General features: G+C 40.8%; 1 protein-coding gene across 2 annotated transcripts in view; it reads right to left on the bottom strand.

The window, feature by feature from the left end:
- Positions 1 to 18,246, bottom strand: part of LOC136166292 (desmocollin-2) — a 36,300-nt gene extending 18,054 nt beyond the window's left edge. The window contains exons 1-7 of one of the 2 annotated variants that reach the window (XM_065932404.1): positions 16,767 to 18,246; positions 8,766 to 8,850; positions 7,405 to 7,604; positions 6,238 to 6,348; positions 4,707 to 4,862; positions 3,569 to 3,713; positions 2,188 to 2,354 (exon numbers count right to left, since the gene is read on the bottom strand). In XM_065932404.1, the coding sequence (XP_065788476.1) occupies positions 2,188 to 2,354; positions 3,569 to 3,713; positions 4,707 to 4,862; positions 6,238 to 6,348; positions 7,405 to 7,604; positions 8,766 to 8,850; positions 16,767 to 16,835 (933 nt within the window). In that variant the 5' untranslated portion in view covers positions 16,836 to 18,246. Of the gene's footprint in view, positions 1 to 2,187; positions 2,355 to 3,568; positions 3,714 to 4,706; positions 4,863 to 6,237; positions 6,358 to 7,404; positions 7,605 to 8,765; positions 8,851 to 16,766 lie in introns of both variants that reach the window. The other variant, XM_065932403.1, reaches the window with a different exon arrangement.
- Between the last annotated feature and the right edge of the window lie 428 nt (positions 18,247 to 18,674).

Raw genomic sequence — 18,674 nt, 5'->3', positions numbered from 1 at the left:
AATAAAGGTTGGGACTTAAATATCAACCTATGATTATCTTCAGATGGAAGAAAAATTCTGATGCTTAAAGAGATTAAAGCGTGGAAGGCCAACAGAAAAAAAATCAGAAACCTGGGATCAGGAAGTGAGTCCAGAGCTTTCTTGGGTAAAAGAACTCCAAGACTCCTTCATTAGTCACATGTTCTCAAGTGTTTTATCAGAAGAATCTATTTAAGACTCGACAATAAAAGAAAACTTGGTTTATAACTTGCTCTTCCTGAGCATACAAATTCCATGAAGAATCTCTATAATAAGTGAGCCAGTATTTCCCATATGACTAATGCATGATGTTACAAAACCACACATGGTAAATAAACTAGTCACTTATAGTACAAGACAATGGATTTTGATGTGACAAAGTACGAAAGTTCACAGACAAGGCTTCTTAAGAGTGCACACTGCAAAACGCATTTATCAAACTACCACCTGTCAAGCTTTGGCGTAGTATATCAAAGAAAACTATCCACAATGATCTGGAATTACTATTAAAATACACCTCTCTATTCTAACTTCAGGTCATCTTGGATTTTCTTTATATACCTTGACTAAAACTATATAACAGACTGAGTGCAGGAGATATAAAATCTAATCACTCTTACATTAAGTCAGGTATTAAACAGATTTGGAAAATGTATAATAATGCTACTCCTCATTAAACTGTTTTGGAACTGTGGTTATTTTTATAAAAATATTGTTTATATTAACATGTAATATCTTAAATGGGTAAGTAAATATATATATTTTTAACTTCTATCAGTTTGAAACATTTTTGGATTAAACAGTGATAAATATAACCCACATAAACAAAAGCCTGGAATTGTCAATAAAATTTAAGACTATAAAGGGCTCCTGAGACCAGAAAACTTGCAGACCACTTCCCTAATCCATGGGAGAGAAAATGAATTAATACGAGTTTTAGGAATCAAAGAGAAAATCTGACAAACACATATTACTATATTTTAAAATTAAGGACTATAAAAGTATTAAGTAGGCCAGATAAGCTACTATAAGAATTCAGATAAATAAATGCTAACAGTTGAGTAACAGTTGAATAACAAGATGAATAATTACTAAACTAGGATAGCTTTAGGGACAATGGATAGATATGAATGTAAGATCATTGTGGAGTTAATATCAACTTGCTTTGGAAAGTAATTTGACTTGCAAGAGGAGACATCAAATACAATTTTGAGAACATAAAGTGAAGAGAAAGTGAAGTCGTGTCCGACTCTTTGCAATCCCATGGACTGTAGCCTACACCCTCCTCCGTTCATGGTATTTTCCAGGCAAGAGTACTGGAGTCAGTTGCCATTTCCTTCTCCAGTTGAGAACATAAAGCTAAGGTGAAAATAGAAAAATCGTTAAAGGAAAAGAATACTCTAATGTCATTTTAACTAAAAGCATGGGAAAAAGAACATGTTCAGAAGGGAAGAAGAATTCTAGAGGTACTGCATCTGTACACAGCTGATGTACTGCAGCTGTGAAATGTTCAAATAAGGATTCTTATCAGTCAGCTGAAAATGTTGAAATCAGAGATCAGCAAGAGATAAACTTTCATTTAATCTATGTAAGGGGAAAATGTAGATAAGATTGCTAAAGAAGCTACACAGATAGAAAGAGAAGAAGCACTGTCATATGTAGATAAGAAAATTCCACAAATTCCAAATTTTACTTTACAATTACAACATTTCTTGTTTTCTGCCAACTATAAATATGTTTATATTAAGAAATTTGATTTTATAAATCATATAATCCAGGAGAGAAAGAATTAGCAGTTCAAAGTCAGGATGCTGCAACGTTAATGACCTCCATCAACCTACCTAAAATAATTTTTGTTAGATTCACAATATGCTTTTCAAAAGCTTATCTGCAGATGATATACAGAGAAACACAGGTACTACCAAAAGAGCCAACTCATTAGAAAAGACCCTGATGCTGAGAAAGATTGAGGGCAGGACGAGAAGGGGTCGACAGAGGATGAGACGGTTGGATGGCATCACTGACTCAATGGACATGAGTCTGAGCAAGCTCCAGGAGGTGGTGAAGGACAGGGAAGCCTGGCGTTGGCGTGCTGCAGTCCATGGGAACGCAGAGTCAGACACGACTAAGTGATTGAACACCAAATCAGGTTTAATTTGTATTTGTTACCTCTCTGTCTAGCTGAGATGATGATGTGGTGATCACGCCTGTAGTTGGATGCATAGAAAAGAGGGTGGGCGACGCTGGAAACTGCTCAATGATGGAGTACCTTAGACGCGTGTGCAGGGTGTCAGGCTCATCTTTGTCTGTTGCACAAACCTGTCCCACGGTAGTACCTACATACACAAAAATCCTCTTTAATTTCCAAAACCTTTACAGTTCCAACTTTCCCTTTGACTCCTCTCTATCTACCACAAAAAAGTTTTGCATGACAAATAACAGGAATAGCATTTGTACATTTTCAGGATTCCATATAAAGTATCACTTCCTTTCAAATATCCCAATATTCCAACATTTTGAAATTTGGTGGCCATATCCATATTTACTACGTTTATTGTATAATTTTATAAATGTTGATAATATCTCCCCATGGCCTTTGTATTTCTTAACTAAAGAATTTCAATTATTCTTTAAGCTTTTTCTATTTATAAGCCTGCACTTAAATTGATCATATGGGTCAGTTTGCTCTGAAAATTCTTAGCTTACTTAGATCTTTCTAGAGGATGACTAAAAATCTAATTCTAACTCCTAGTTGAAATGGTCCATTTTTCAAGAGATTGAGAAAATATATTATTCTCCAAGACCTTTATAACAATGCCCAGAATGCATGTGTGTGTGCGTGCTAAGTCACATCAGTCATGTACAACTCTTTGCGACCCTATGGGCTGTAGCCCACCAGCCTCCTCTGTCCATGGGATTCTCTAGGCAAGAATACTGGAGTGGGTTAACATGCCCTTCTCTCCAGGGGATCTTCCCGATTCAGGGATTGAACCCACATATCTTATATCTCCTGCCTTGGTAGGCAGGTTCTTTACCACTAGGGTCACCTGAGAAGCCCAGCGATATCCAGAATACAGTCTATCATTTAATCACTACAGAACATCAGCAGATCTCTTCAAGGCTAAGACTTCCACTGCTCAAGAACTTCTTTTCCAAAAAGAATATTCTAAACATATTCTTAGAATATTTAGAAAACATGGTCTCTTTAAAGTATTTCTTTTATCTCACACAGAAAGGCAAAATAACTTGAGTAACTCCTATTTTTCAGGCACTATGCTTGGCATTCAAGGCATACTGCGCTTCATTTAACCTTGTATGTTAGCATCTCATGTTACAGATGGAGAAACCAAAGAGTGCCAAGATTAGGAAACTTGCCCAAGGTCATGACACACAGCTAGCAAAAGGCAGAGTGAAATGCCTCCCGCAGCCAGCTGTCTGGCAAGTCCCTTGCTCTCGGCAGCAGGCTGGGCTACCTCCCAGTGGCCAGGATGAAAGTCAACTAATGAACTGCAACACTACGCTGCCGTACATTGCCCAGGTGGCGACTCACCAATTTTGCTGTTCTCAAAAACTTTAAAAACGTAACTTGTTTCTGTAAAAATTGGGTAGTTATCATTTTCATCCTCAATTCTGATGACCAGGGTCAATGGATATTCTGGAGTATATCCATCCGGAGTTGTTGCAAAGGCAACTAGCTGTGAAGAGAGTAACATTGGAAAAAAAAAGCGAAAATAAAATATGGTTCAAACTTGCCTATGTTTTGCCTTTCAACTGGAGACTGTTGAGCATCACAGTGTGGGTTTTACCATATGCTACTACTTTTGTATGTGAGCATAATCTTAATGCCACAAGAGATGGCTAATTTCATGGTGTACTATGGCATTTTATATTATATCTAATATAATAACATAGACAAATTTGGTTTCCTCATCATTGCTGTATTGTTGTTCATGAGTGTAACGGTTTTTATTATTATTTTCTTGAAAGGGCCCTGAGAACTATTTTGTTTTGCTTGCAAGTTTCAAGTGCAAGTGTTTTAAATACAATTTTCTGGATCTTTTATAACTGAATTCTTAGGATTCCAAACTCCCCAGGTGCAGTCAACTGAGATATTATTTTATTTTCTAATTAGAATTTTAGTCATATTGATGGCTATATTTAGATAACTGTCTTCATAAGAATTTTTTAATTTAAAAAGAGGAGTCAGAAATGGACCAAGTGAATGGCCATAAATTGTGTCTAGAATGCAATTTATTCTTTTGATTATACAATATGAATTTAAATTCCATTTTATCGCCTCCTTACTTGCTCACAAATTAATTTCTCTCATTGCAAAGACTCCGAGGCTTAACTTCTGAACTTGACTTATCTCTTACGGCATCACTCTCAGTACAATAAAGAGGTTCACAGATCTTTTCTACCAAATAAATAATTACCTTAAAAGTGGTACTCTTTTTCTTTTGAAAATAGAAATAGTAAAACTGTAATTCCCAGAACAATCTAATAAAATTGAAGGCTATTTATTTTATAAAATTCTTTTTGCTTCCGGGCAACTATCAGATCTGTACAACACTATCAGAGCACAGATGAAAAACTCAGGAAACAGAAAAGAGTAATTGAATTGAGGAAGAGAAGCGAAATAGCCAAGCTTAATTTTACTAATACAATATGCAAACGTTAGACTTTACCTCAAACAACGGATATGTTTCACGATCTATAGAACGAGTACAAAACAGGTTTCCAGTATCTCTCTCTACATAAAATAAATTGCGAGGTTCTTTGTCAACTCCAGGCCCACTTATGGAATAGTAAATAGTGTAGTTTTGGGCTGTATCAGATTGAATCTAGAAAGTAGACAGTATATACATAAAAGGCAAATTTGTATTTCAGCAAAACTCTCATCTACACATTTTGCAATCACATTGACATTTTTATTACAATAAGTAATTACCCTCTTTAACTTATTATTATGTATGAATAAAAGACAGCAATAGAATAAGGAAGCCTAATAATTGAGAAATTCAAGAGTAAGGCATGAGGAAAATAACGAAGTTAGTTTTCCAGGAAAAGTAACGAATACTTTCAAAGGCTACATGTACTTACATGGATCAAGCATTTTGGACTTTTCTTGTCTTAGAAAACAAAGCATTCTGAGTATGAAAAGTTATCCTTTTGTCAATTTTTTTTGACACCTGAAGTTTTATTATATATAACAATACTTGAGACACTGAATTTAAAGTATACTGTCTGCAGGACAAACATTTGGAAAGTGGTTTCTTTAATTAGTTTTTATTTCTTATTTTCTTTATCATAGGGGTTCAACAGGAGGATGAAAAAGAGTGAAAATGGAAATGACAGAATATCCTGGTGAATGTGCTACTTTGATATTTGATTCAAAAGGAAAATTTTCTCTGGGATTTCCCCAGCAGTCCAAAGGTTAAGACTCTGCCTTCCAATGCAAGGGGCACGTGTTTGATCCCTGGTCAGGGAACTAAGATCCTACATCAAAAAGAATTTTTTCCCAAGTGTTTCCATCCTCTTAGTAGGTTCTTGACTACCTGTCAATTATTTTCAAAAAATTTTTTTCTCAACTTTAAAATGCTCTTCTCTCAGTTGCACTGAATTTATTGGTGGGCTGTAAACAATGTTTATCTCTCACCAATTCAAGAATTGGTGGAAAAGAAACCTAAGAGATAGACTGAATGGTAGTGACCACTGATAGTGGAGAAAGGCACAAAATTTGCTGAGGTTTCCACTGAAAGTTAAAAAAGAAAGAGAATTTATGGACCCAGTGCAATTTAAATAGTGAACTTGGAAAGAAACCATGGAAAGGTATACCATCTTTCCCTTTCATGGCATTTGATTTTTTATCAACAATTTCATCTCTTATCATGGAAGATGTTTGGGGGTTTTCCAGACTATGTCTAGGCTCTGAGATACACTTGATAATATGGAAATCCATTGAACAAGCATGTGTTTGAGAATGCTAGATGGGCTTTACAGTTTTATAAATGGCTTTTACATGACTACAACTGCAAAAAAGTATATGCAGGTATAGAGAGATGTATTTATACCATATATTAAGCATATGATAGACACACTCATTCACTCATATATTCATACATACACATTTTTAAAAATAAGTGCATACTCATTGTCCACATTTTTTAAAAAGATGGAAACCATAGACTCTCACAGTGAAAAGAAAGTAAATTGTACCTGTTGAAGAAAAAGTGGGAATGGACCCAAGGAATTCTCAGGCACAGAGCAAGGAATAGGAGCCCATCTTCTCTTGGCACGTCTCAAAACTTTTTCCTGAGAATGCCTTTTCTTTAGTACCTCAATTTAGAAAACAACAACAAAAAAAAACAATAAAGTCAATTGCTACTTTATTTTTAAACTTGAAAACTGATACATCTTTCTTCTTTTGTTCTCATGAGGATTAGCTGGGGAGGCGTAGGACCATGGTAGTGCTTGAAAACCAAACGAAATGTCAATACCATTAAAAAAAAATGAAGAAAACCCTGCCCTAACTGTTATCTCAGCAGTCCTCTTGAGAAAATAACTTGGTGGGAACATGGAAGAGAGAGAGAGATGGAATCGGCAGCCTAGAAGCAGAACTGGAAAAAAAAAAAAATTACTGTTGCCACATTGCCATGCAAAAACACAGGAGGAGAGATATGCAAAGAACGTTAAGTGGATAGGTGCCCTTCTAAATTCAGCATAAGCATCTTGCACTCACCAGCAACTAGGAAGAGCCAGAGGACCAACAGAGAGATCTGTGTCAGAAGGAGGAGAGAAACATGGTGACAACTCTCAAACGCCTGTCATGAGTAATGGCCAGGGGTTGAACAGAAGTCATTTTGATCTTGAGGGTCACAAAGTCAAATGCGTGCATAAGATCCAAATTGTACCCTAAAATAGTCCTCCATTTTCTAAGAGTAAAAATTATGCTAAGATACATGAAACACTAGTACCGCTGCCTGAATAGGACAACACAGTAAGTCATTAACATGTCATACGAGTTCCTGAATCTTAAAAACTACATACTCCAAATTACATACGAAAATCTTAAGCAATAATGCTTATTGTTTTGGAAACCTACTCCACAGTAAAGATCAAGAAAAGTTGCTCCATGTCTAATCTCAAGTTCTCATTCTGTCCCATATGCCAACTTCTTTTATGTCCCAAATAAACGGAATTTATAACCTGGGATAACCTAGGTTGAACCACTCTTTTCCATTTCAACACTGTTAACTTGAGTCATGGTTTTCCTTCTTCAAGCTAAACTAACCTCTATCTTTTCTGATTCACATCTTCTCTGGTCATGTGAGTTACACCTGAAGAAAACAATTCATTATACTTCATTTTTTCACTTGGGCATACCTCTGTTTGATGCTCTAAAAGGACAGGTATCTCCTTCTCTTCTTGGGTCTCTGTGTTGGAAAGCAATATGGTAAAAGAGCGCTTCTCTGAGGACGAAAGAATGGCGTGTGTTGTATAGACTGAACCATCTTCTAAGACTTGGAAATCAGGGTCACTTGAGTGAATGAGAGTTGCAGATTTAAAGCACTCCTTCAAGTTAACTGTAGAAAATGCACAGAGCAGTCATTTGTAAGGTAAAACAAAGCAATATATAGTTTTAACCGTAAGCTATGCATTTGAGGTGGTAGAATCAAAAACTTTAATTACACTGTAATTAAGTTTTGCATTTTTTAAAAGGACATATGAAACTACATGGTTAATTAAGTTGTTCTTAATTAAACATATCTACCACAGCTTTTACCTACTTCACATTCTTTTAAAAAAAGAGACATTTGTTATGAAATAAAGACATGTAAACTCAACAGTCTGAATATAAAACTCACACCAAAAGACGTTTTTATTAACTGAAACCAGCCACAGAGCAACACATGAAAACACATAAAGTAAGTTAAATAGAACCTAAAAATTAGAACTGGAAGTTATTGAATTATTACTGAACTCTTTGCATCTGTTGTTAAACAGTCATCATATTCTGTCTCTACATTGATCTGATCTTTTGTTATACATTTGAGTTATATGAAAAAAGTTAATTGATAAAAAACAATGAAAGTGTTAGTCGTTCAGTCGTGACTAACTTTGCGACCCCATGGACTGTAGCCCACCGGCTCCTCTGTCCATGGAATTCTCCAGGCAAGTATACTGGAGTGGGTTGCCATTTCCTCCTCCAAGGGATCATTCCCACCCAAAATCAAACCCCAGATCTCCTGCATTGCATGTGGATTCTTTACCATCTGATTTTTACCATTCTTTGCCATGTGATTCTTCATCATCTTTACCATTCTTTCCCACCAGAGAAGTCCATTAAAAAAAAAAAATGTGGAAATAAACCTCAGGAAGATGCCAAAATAGTTTAGGATAAAAATCTAAAAACAACACCCTTAAACTCAAGAAATAGTTTCAATACTATTTCTCAATTTCAAAGACATGTTTTGACACATACCATAGCCTACATCTAATGTAAATATTAGTAATTACTTCATTAATCAAACTAAAACAATTTTATGTTATATAATCATGTCTTTCAATAAAGAACAATATTTGGTTCACTGGATTGACACCATATGTATTAAAAAATATTGTATTACAGTGTATTCTGTTAGTTTTAACTATTAGTTCCAATACAGTCACCCTTCTAAAGATTACACTAATTTTACAAGATCACAGCAAATTAGGATTTATTACATATTTTGGCAGTTTCTTACCTCTACCAATTAATTTTTCAGCATCTAGTTTAGAGGGAACATATAGTGTCACTGTTTTGCAGGCATCACAGGAAAACGTTAAGATCTAAAAATAAATCAATATTATGCATGAAAAAGAGCCTTTTCATGTGTACACAGTTTGCACACATCTGTATAGTTATAAATCTGTTTATAAAATTATCAAAATAATACCAAGCATATAATGGGATTAAGAATTCAGGGAAAAAAATTGCATAGAAGAGAAGAACAAATCCAATAGAGAGCCATGGTTCCCTCCCTCACAAGGCATGTAAACCAAGAAAATTCCTTATCCTCTTGGACTTTGTTTCCTAGTCTGAAAATGGAGTTAATAATAACTTCACTAACTTAGTGGGTATATTGAGAAGCCAATGACACCCTTTTGTGGGAAAATACTGGAAACTATTAGGAAGGCAGCAGAGATATGTAAAAAGAACAAAATAAAAACAAATTTAATGAGTCAGCAAATCATTTCAATTATCTGTCAACTGCTATGAGTCGGGGTATCAAATCAAAAATATCCCAATCAAGAAAAGCCCGACACTTTTAAAGACAATCCCTGACTCACTGCCATGGAGTGACTTAAAAATTATTTACATGTGACCCCACGCATACAAGCACATGATTTTGAAATATGAACTTATTTTGAACTTCTCATTAATGAGAATTAAGGTCAGTGTTAAAAATATTTCACTTAAAAAATGTAAATGATTTAGTGATTTATGGTGAACCAGTTACAATACAATATATATCTGAGCACATTGAAAATAAATTCTGTATAACAGATGCTTCCGAAAGATTGCTCGTTGTTTTTATCTTTTCTATATTTTTGCAAAGGTTTTTGGCCGAAAGCAAAAGAGCTTACCAGTATTTACATTGTTATTTAAAAATCTATAAACATAAATTAAAATCGTCAAAATTGGGATGAAAATTTTTGTCTCCAAAACACATTAAAGACCCTTTTAATTATCCAATTTAAATTGTGTATGAAGAACTAAGCATGACAGAGATCACATTTCATTTGGAACTGAGCAAGGACACAACCAAGAGACTACACTCGAACTGGAAATAAAAAGATGAGAAGAATTCTCACTGGTTGCCTAGTCTAGAGCAAATAGGGGCAGGACATGTGAAGAGCCCAGCTCAAGGGGACAGAAAGTACACTCCCACTGATTCATTCAACCCACGTTTCTTGGTTGCTGCCTGGGTGCCGTGCAGTGTTCAAAGGCTACCACAGTGAACAAAGAGAATTTCTTGACTTCACTGAGATTATCTTATAATAAGAGACAAAAAGTCAACACACAAATCCACAAAGATCACATAACACCATGAGTAAGTGTTATAAGAAAAGTAAAACAGGGAGAGAGGGGGGAAAAGGAAAAGAACAGAATGAAACAAGGAAGCAAACCAATTCACTAACTAGGGGAGAGCCTTCCAAGTGAAACAAAAGCCACACCAAAGGCCCTGAGAGGCGACTTCACCCGGTGTGTCAGAGGAACACAGAGGAGCCCGCAGCGGTAAACACAGGCTTCCCAGGTGGCTCGGTGGTGAAGAATCTGCCTGCCAAGCAGGAAACATGGGTTTGATCCGTGGGTCAGGAAGATCCCCTGGAGAAGGGAGCGGCTACCCACTCCAGTATTTTTGCCTTACAAATCCCACGGGCAGAGAAGCTTGGCAGGCGACAGTCCATGGGGTCACAGAGTTGGACACAGCTGAGCAACTAAATCAACAAACACAACAGCAGTAAACAGAGAGGGAAGAGTGACAGGACATGACGTTGAAAAGACAGTCGTGGGCATATTAGATAGGGTCTAAAAGACCACAGGAACGCGTACAGTTTTATTCTGAGGGCAAAGAGAAGCAACCGTGTGGTTAGACTATGGCATCACGTTGTAAGCATTTACACAGACTCATTCCGGTGGCCACAGGAAAACAGACTGAAAAGCGAAAGTGTTAATCACTCAGTCATGTCCGACTCTTTGCGACCCCATGGACTGCAGCCTGCCAGGCTTCTCTGTCCATGGAATTCTCCAGGCAAGAATACTGGAGTGGGTTGCCATTTCCTCCTCCAGGGGATCGTCCCACCCAAGAATAAAAGCTGGATCTCCTGCGTTGCAGGCGGATTCTTTCCCATCTGATTTTTAGCATTCTTTGCCATCTGATTCTTCACCAGTAGCCAGGCTCCTCTGTCATGGAATTCTCCAGGCAAGAATCCTAGAGTGAGAAGCCATTTCCTTCTCCAGGGGACCTTCCCAACCCAGGGATCGAACCCGGGTCTCCTGCCTTGAAGGCAGATTCTTTATTTTCTGAGCCACCAGAGAACATACTATAGGGGACCAGAGTGGAAGCAAGGAGATCCACTGGGAGGAATCTAAGAGAGGAGGGGTGGTGACTTGGACTAAAGTAAAAATGATGGAAAACGTGAGGATGGCCAAATTAAGACAGCATCTCAGATAACAGTGTCCTGGACATCCACTCATTCATTCATTCAACAAATATTTATTAAATGTCTACTATGTACCAGACATGAGCAACAAACAGGGTTCTCATGAAACATTCAAGTCAAAGGTAAGATATTTGCAATTTCAATAAAGGAGGATAAAAGCTATGACAGGGAAGTTCAGGGTGCTTTGGGGGTGCACCAGGAGCCAGCCCCTTCTAAGGCACAAGTGAAGAGAGGAGACATGTGAGTCATGTCCGGGGAGGCAGAGCTTGTATGTTCCCAACACAGGAACTGCATGCGCACAGGCCCCGAGGGGCCACAGACCTTAAACGCCATCTGCCATGGTTGATATATATAGCACAAGATGGAGAGGAACTGAAAATGGATTCAGAGAAGCAGGTGTGGGAGAGAATCTGAACAGCCTTAACACAGTAGACACATAGATCTTTTTTCTTAAAGATAATAAGAAACCAAAGATTTGTTTTAAGCAGATAAATGACATAAGCAAGCTTTCCAGGTAGCTCAGCTGTAAAGAATTTGCCTGCAAAGCAGGACCATGGGAGATGTGGGTTCAAGCCCTGGGTCGGGAAGATCCCCTGGAGGAGGGCAAGGCAACCCACTCCAGTATTCTTGCCTGGAGAATCCCATGGACAGAGGAGTCTGGTGGGCTACAGTCCATAGGGTTGCATAGAGTTGGAGCAGACTGAAGTAACTTAGCACGCACGCACACACACACACATACACATACACATACACACACACACACACACACACACACACACACACACACACACACACAAATGACATAAGCAACTTTCTATTGGAATAAGGTCACTCTAACCAGTGTGACAAATGAACTCGGGGAACAATTTTCTTTGACAAAAAGGGACCCAGCGCGTTCAGTCAAATCCCCAGGCCAAAACTAAAAATGACAAATACGTGTTTTTAAACCATCCTAAAACATCTTGCAAGGAAGTGCTAGGCAAAAACTGAGGATAAAGATGGAACACCAGAGTAACCAGAAACAACTTCTAATCTGAAAAGATTAGATTCTGGTTTTTTGGCCTCAAATTGAAGGGAGTAAAATCAAAGCATGGACCTGCCTAAGACCTAAGAGAAGAGCCACTCTTGTTAACCTGGATTCCCAAATGTAAAACCTTCATGGTGGGTATGAGCTAGAAGTGAACTAGCCTCACATGGACTTGTGAGCCACACTCATGTTATTCGGAAACTCAAGCCACTAAGTAAGTTGACCTAGCATGTGATCCGCACCATGGCTGCTGAAAACCATTTGGCCAAATTCAACAATCATTCTTAAACTTTTCTTTTAAAAAAGAGCCCCCAATAGGATTTGATAAGTGCTATTTCAATATGAGTTTTATTTTATATTACAATCACATCAGCAATAGAAAAGCACTAGGATAGCCTCACTAAACTTAGAAACAAGATGGACTTCCCAAGAGTCATCACCTATAGTTAATATTACATTAAAGTATATTAGATATATGAATGAAAAGGAGATAAAAATAACTATTTGCATTTGATACGACTATTTATCTGGAAAACCCAAGCAAATTAACCATAAAACAGTAAGAGAATTTCACTAAGGGTGCACAAATAACTGCTAAAATACACAAATCATTAGTCTTCATCCACATAAAGCCAGTTAAGCAATATATTGGAAAAAAAGAAATCATTTTCAAAAGTGGTAAAAGAAAAAAAGTTAGAATACCAAAAAGTAAACTTAAGCTTATCTGAGAAAAATCTGAAAATATTTCTGAAGGATACAAAAGAAGACTTGCACAAAAATAAATATGTATCATTATTTTGAATAGAAAAAAAATCAACAATGTAAGTATATCAATTTACACAAAGTTAAATTATGAAGTTTATGACCCTAATAAATCCCAACAGTACTCTTTTTCCAGAACTAGACAAGCTAACTTAAAAGAGCATAAGGAAATCCAGAGATTGTCATAATGAGCAAACGAACTTAAGTCAGACAGGAGAAAGAATGTATGACATCCCTTATACATAGAATCTAAAAAGAAATGATACAAATGAACTTACTCAGAAAACAGAAATAGACTCACAGACTTAAGAGAACAAACTTATGGTTGCATAAACCGGGTGGGAAGGATAGTTAGGGAGTCTGGGATGGACATGTTACACAGTGCTATATCTAAAATGGATAACCAGACTTCCCTGGTGGTACAGTAGATAAGAATCTGCTGCCAATGCGGGGGGATGCTGGTTCGATCCCTGATCAGGAAAATTCCACATGCCATGCTGCAATGACCGAAACCCCGGCCCAGCAACAAGAGAAGCCACTGCAATGAGAAGGCCACTCACGACAACGAAGAGCTGCCCCTGCTCGCCACAACTAGACAAAAAGCCCGCCACGCACAGCAGGAAGACCCAGTGCAGCCAAAAATAAATAAACTAAAAAAACAAAAAAGAATTCAGGCTTAAAAAATAATAATAAGATGGATAACCAAGGACCTACTAAATTGCACAGGGAACTCTGTTCAATATTATGTGGTAGCCTGGCTGGGAGGGGAGTTTGGGGAAGAATGGATACAGGTATATGTATCACTAAGTCCTTTTACTGTTCTCCTGAAACTATCACAACACTGTCAGTTAGTTATACCCCAATACAAAATAAAAAGGTTTTTTTAAAAATGAAGGGATAACTGATATATTTTTAAAGAGGTCATTAGAAAAAAACAATTAAAAACAGAAAAATTATGAAAAAGAAAAGCCATGAAAGGATATTAGCTTTAGCTGACAGTGAAAGGTCTTAGGAAGTCTCAGTAATGAAAACAATGTAGCATTTGGTATATCAACAGAAGGAAGTGCATACAAATTGGAAAGGAAGAAGTAAAAAAGTTTGTATTTGCATTTGTTACAACCCATATAGATCATAAAGGTTGTAATCTTTTGCTACACTCACCAACCATCTAAGAGCTTCTATTTCTCCACATTCTTGCCTATAGAGCCTGCTCTCAGACTTTTGGACGTTTGCCAAATGAGAAATGACATTTCAATGTAGTTTTAAAATCACCTTTCCCTATTATGAGTGAGGCTGAAATATTTTAAGAGACATTTTTATTACTTCATGGTTTTTCATGTTAACACTGGACTTGATTTATAAGAATTCTTTATGAATTGGTAGATTAGCTTTTTCATAAAGGCTCCAATCACAAGATGAAATTGCCTAAGGAATGATTTGAATTTAACAAAGGAGATCCCTGACGACCTTAGAAGCTGTATTAGGTGTTTAGGCAGGAAGTCAGTCATGCCTGATTCTTTGAGACGCCCTGGACTGTAGCCCACCAGGCTCCTCTATTCGTGAGGATTCTCCAGGCAAGAATACTGGAGTAGGTTGCCATGCCCTCCTTTAGGAAAACTTCTCCACCCAGAGATCAACCCTGGGTCGCCTGCATTGCAGGCAGATTCTTTACATCTGAGCCATAGTGGAAGTACATTGAGGCGGAGGCAGAGTGCAACTGTGTGAGGTGAGGCAGGACGAGGAAGTTGGGAACTGGTTCATGGAATGGTGAAGGATTACTTGGGTGCATGGGGAGGAGGTGATTATGTCCCACGAGCCATTTTTATTCACTAATGCTTCTCTTCTCTAAACGTCTATCATACATGAGGCTCACAACCACAACAACCATCTGAGGCTGGCAGGGCTCTGCAGACGTGCACGGGAGCCTCAGAAGAGCTTAAGACACACCAACCCGACCAGCAAAAATGCAACAGGATGAGGGGTGCCGCCGGAGTCACCCCACTTCTGGCCAATGCAGCTTTGACGCTAAGGAAGGTCAAGGAAAGAGGATTATTCAACTTCAGTTTATTCCCTATATCTGCTTTTTCTAAAAGGGCCTGAGAAGACACACAGAAACTTCTGTTAGTATATCAGTGTTAGCTGCTCAGTCGTGTCCTACTCTTTGCGACCAGGTTGACTACATGTGGCCTGCCAGTCTCCTCTGTCCATGGAATTCTTCCGGCATGAATACTGGAGTGGGTTGCCATTCCCTTCTCCAGGGGATCTTCCCGACCCAGGGATCAAACCTGGGACTCCTGCATTGGAGGCAGATTCTTTACCATCTGAGCCGCCTGGGAATATTTATGGCCTGTGCATTTCATTACCCGAGCCTAATCATGCTTTTTTCCTTCAAGGGCAATGGTTCAGAAAGAAGAGTCCAAAAAAAGGGGGGGGGGGTGTCAACTTTACTGAGAATCCAATCAAAATCAAGAGACATTTTATAACCGTTATTTACATATTCCATTTTCCATTACCCCGACAGTGAACTGTTAATTGCCGTGCACCTGGCCCTTTGTATGTTATTAACTTGCCCCAGGAAATGAGTTAAGGTTTGAAGTCCATAAGGAAAGCCATTCTCAAGACAGCAACGACTACAACTTCATTCATTAAAAATTTCAGGAATTCCGTGAAACAGGAGCGCCGTAGAGTAAGGGAAATTGACTGGATATTTCACGTCGCCAGTTCCACCAGTCCCAGAAGGAATTCCCCAACTGTCGGTTCTCCAGGTTCGTCCCCGTGTCCTTCAGGTTTGCCCGGAGCCCTAACGCCTGCGGCTCAGCTTGAAAAGGACACTATGGGCTTGGCCCCCTCGCTCTCCGTCTCCGTACCCCGGGAGCTCTGTCTGGGGAGCCCCTGGTCCCACACTCAGGCACTGCTCCGCCGCTCTAGATTCCGTGCCTGCAGCCCCCTCCCCTAAAGAGATCCCGGGCTTTTCGGCCCGGGGGTGGCGGGGTGAGGGTGGTGGCGTTGTCCTTTCCAAATAAGGCCACCCCCACTTTCTCTCAGAGCTTTGGGGAGGTGGGCTGGTAGCTATTGTGTTTCGTAAAGTGGAAAAAGAAACTGGAGCTGGAGGGCGGGGAGGGGCGGGCGGTGGGAGGAAGAATCCAGATGCCTCCGAGGCGACCATTTCCCCCAGAGTTTAAAGGGAATGAAACCTCACGTGTGGACCAACAATGGAAACCTTAACGGAGGACCATCTGGGAGCCCTCTACCATTTTCACGTGCAGAGGGTCCAGACGGCCCGGTCCCCGCGCTTCCCTCCCCTTCACCCACAGCCTGAGATCAATTCCCCAAAAGGCGCCTAGACCTCTCTTTCACCCCAGGATCGGCGCGTTTGGTCGCGCCCGCCCAGCGGCTAGCCTGGTCCGCGGCCGGAACCCGGCCCTGAGCCGGCCTGGACTGTCCTCCCCCGCGAGGTGCGCAGGCGGGCGGCGCTCGGCGGCTCGTACCCAGGGGCCACGGATTTCCATGGGCGTTTGCCGCCGCTACCGGAGACACCCTCCTCGTCCCCTTGCGGGATCGCAGCGCCCAGGTGGCCGTCCTCTGTCCGCCCTCCCCCACCCCAAGCGACTGCACTTTTGCAGCCAGCCCCAGGCGCCAGGAGCCCCCGCCTGGCTCGCCACCCACCGATCTCTGCTCCCAAAGGTGCCCCTCTCTCCCGCATCTGTCCGTGCGCCCTCCCGGGCCCGGTGTCCAGGCGGCCACTCACCGCGAGGGTCAGCAGGAGTTGCCGGCAGAGGGCCCCGCTCGGGGAGCCTGGGGCTCGGGCTGGCGCCATGGGAGGACTCCGGGGCTGGTCGCCGGCCGAGGCACCCGGAGGCCGGGGAGGGAGGGCGCGGCGGGGCGAAGGGCCGCGACCGGGGCGCAGGAGTGCGAGGCCGAGGACCTGGCGCGCGGAGGAGCTGCTTTTCTTCTCGGTTTTTCTGAAGCTCCTGCCTCTCAGCCCAAGGGCTTTTCCTCTGATCGAGGGTGGGGTTTCCAGGCGCGTCCGAAAGACACCGATCGGCCCCTCCTAGGTATTTTCTTAAGTCTTCATTTCTGGAAGAACGCAACAGGTGGGAACTCCCTCTCGCCGCCACCCTTTTACCTGCTAGGTGTTTCTCACCAGCGGACGCCACCTATATGCCCCATCTCCCCCCCACGCCCCGGTGTCCGCCTGGAGGATTAACAGCTGGCCCTGCCCAGCAGAAGCCCTGACTATACAAAGACTCACTCCCCGAGCGCGCCCGGCCGCGGGAGGGGGCGAGGACCCGCGCGCGCTCCCGGCCCGACTCCGCCCCGCGCGCTGTGGTCAGTTGCAGACCCGCAGAGGCCGGCCGGGAGGGAGGTGGAGAGGTCGCACTTTGGTGTCACGCTGCCTAAGGCCCACCTAATAGAGGGTTAGCCGCAGGGAGACTGGGCTTCCCTGTTGGCTCAGACGGTAAAGAATCCGCCTGCAATGCGGGAGACTTGGGTTCGACCCCTGGGTTGGGGAGATTCCCCTGGAGGAGGGCATGGCAACCCACCCCAGTATTCTGGCCTGGAGAATCCTCATGGACAGAGGAGCCTGGGGCGCTGCAACCGCTGGGGTCACAAAGAGTCGGACACGCCTGAGCGATCAAGCACCCAGGGATACTGTTTTCCACACTCTCCTGGAGTTAATTTCCTGCGGACGACCACCAGTATGCACACCTTTCTTGGGATCTTGTTTGATCGTTGGTTTCCGGGGGGGCGGAGGGTGTCTTTTTTTTTTTTTTTTTGTAAATAAATGTCATGGCCAGAATAACAAGGATACAAGGAAATTTAATTAGTTAATTAAAATAAGGGAATCCAGGCATCAAGGGTGAGTTAACTGCGAAATCTCTCTGAGATCCTAGACGTTGGCTAAATGTGGCCTCCTGATTTTCTCCAAGACCCTCCTTGGTCACAGTTAAAGCCAACCACTGACCTTCTTATCACTTATCTCCTAAGTTGGACTCCTGGACGTCTCACTGAGATTTCTTCCTTTCCCACCACCCAAACCAGAGTTCGTGGTAAGAAAAGAAAAATAATAGGATAAAATGTATGTTTAGATTTGAAGTATACTTAAACCAGGTGAATTATAGGAGTACTTAACCTGGAAGATTAAAATATAAAAGCGGTATTCTTGCAGTTCTTCAGAAAGCAATGACGGAGCATTCTGACTCATTATGCTGTACCTCTTTTCAATTACTGGCTTAAAGAGAGAAGTCTGACCACAAAGGAGAAACCTGTCCCATTTCATTTGGTTTGTCTGCACAGGGGTGTGTGGAGAAACCTATTTGAAAAGCCAGCCATAACACTTAGATTTCAGCTCTTGAAAATATGTGTGGTCCCAATACCATTATACACAGAGCCAAAATTATTATAATATTGAGCATATACCTAAATTCAAGAGTACTGTCAAACAGTACCTGTCTTACATTCTAAGTATTAGTCCCATGCTCTACTTTATTATTGAATGACACATAGTGACCTGTTCTGTTGTCTCCATGTTTATAAAATTATCCCTGAAACTTTGCTTGTAAAAGGAGCCTGGGTCATCGGCATGAGACTCTGGTTGACATCCTTCTGTTTCCACATTTTTTAACCCTCATGTTTTCCCAGCAGTGATTTCATT

This window comes from Muntiacus reevesi, chromosome 4, assembly GCF_963930625.1.
Source record: "Muntiacus reevesi chromosome 4, mMunRee1.1, whole genome shotgun sequence".
NCBI classification, from domain to species: Eukaryota; Metazoa; Chordata; class Mammalia; order Artiodactyla; family Cervidae; genus Muntiacus; species Muntiacus reevesi.
The sequence above is the reverse complement of the archived record's forward strand: the minus strand, read 5'-3'. Positions and strand labels throughout refer to the sequence as shown.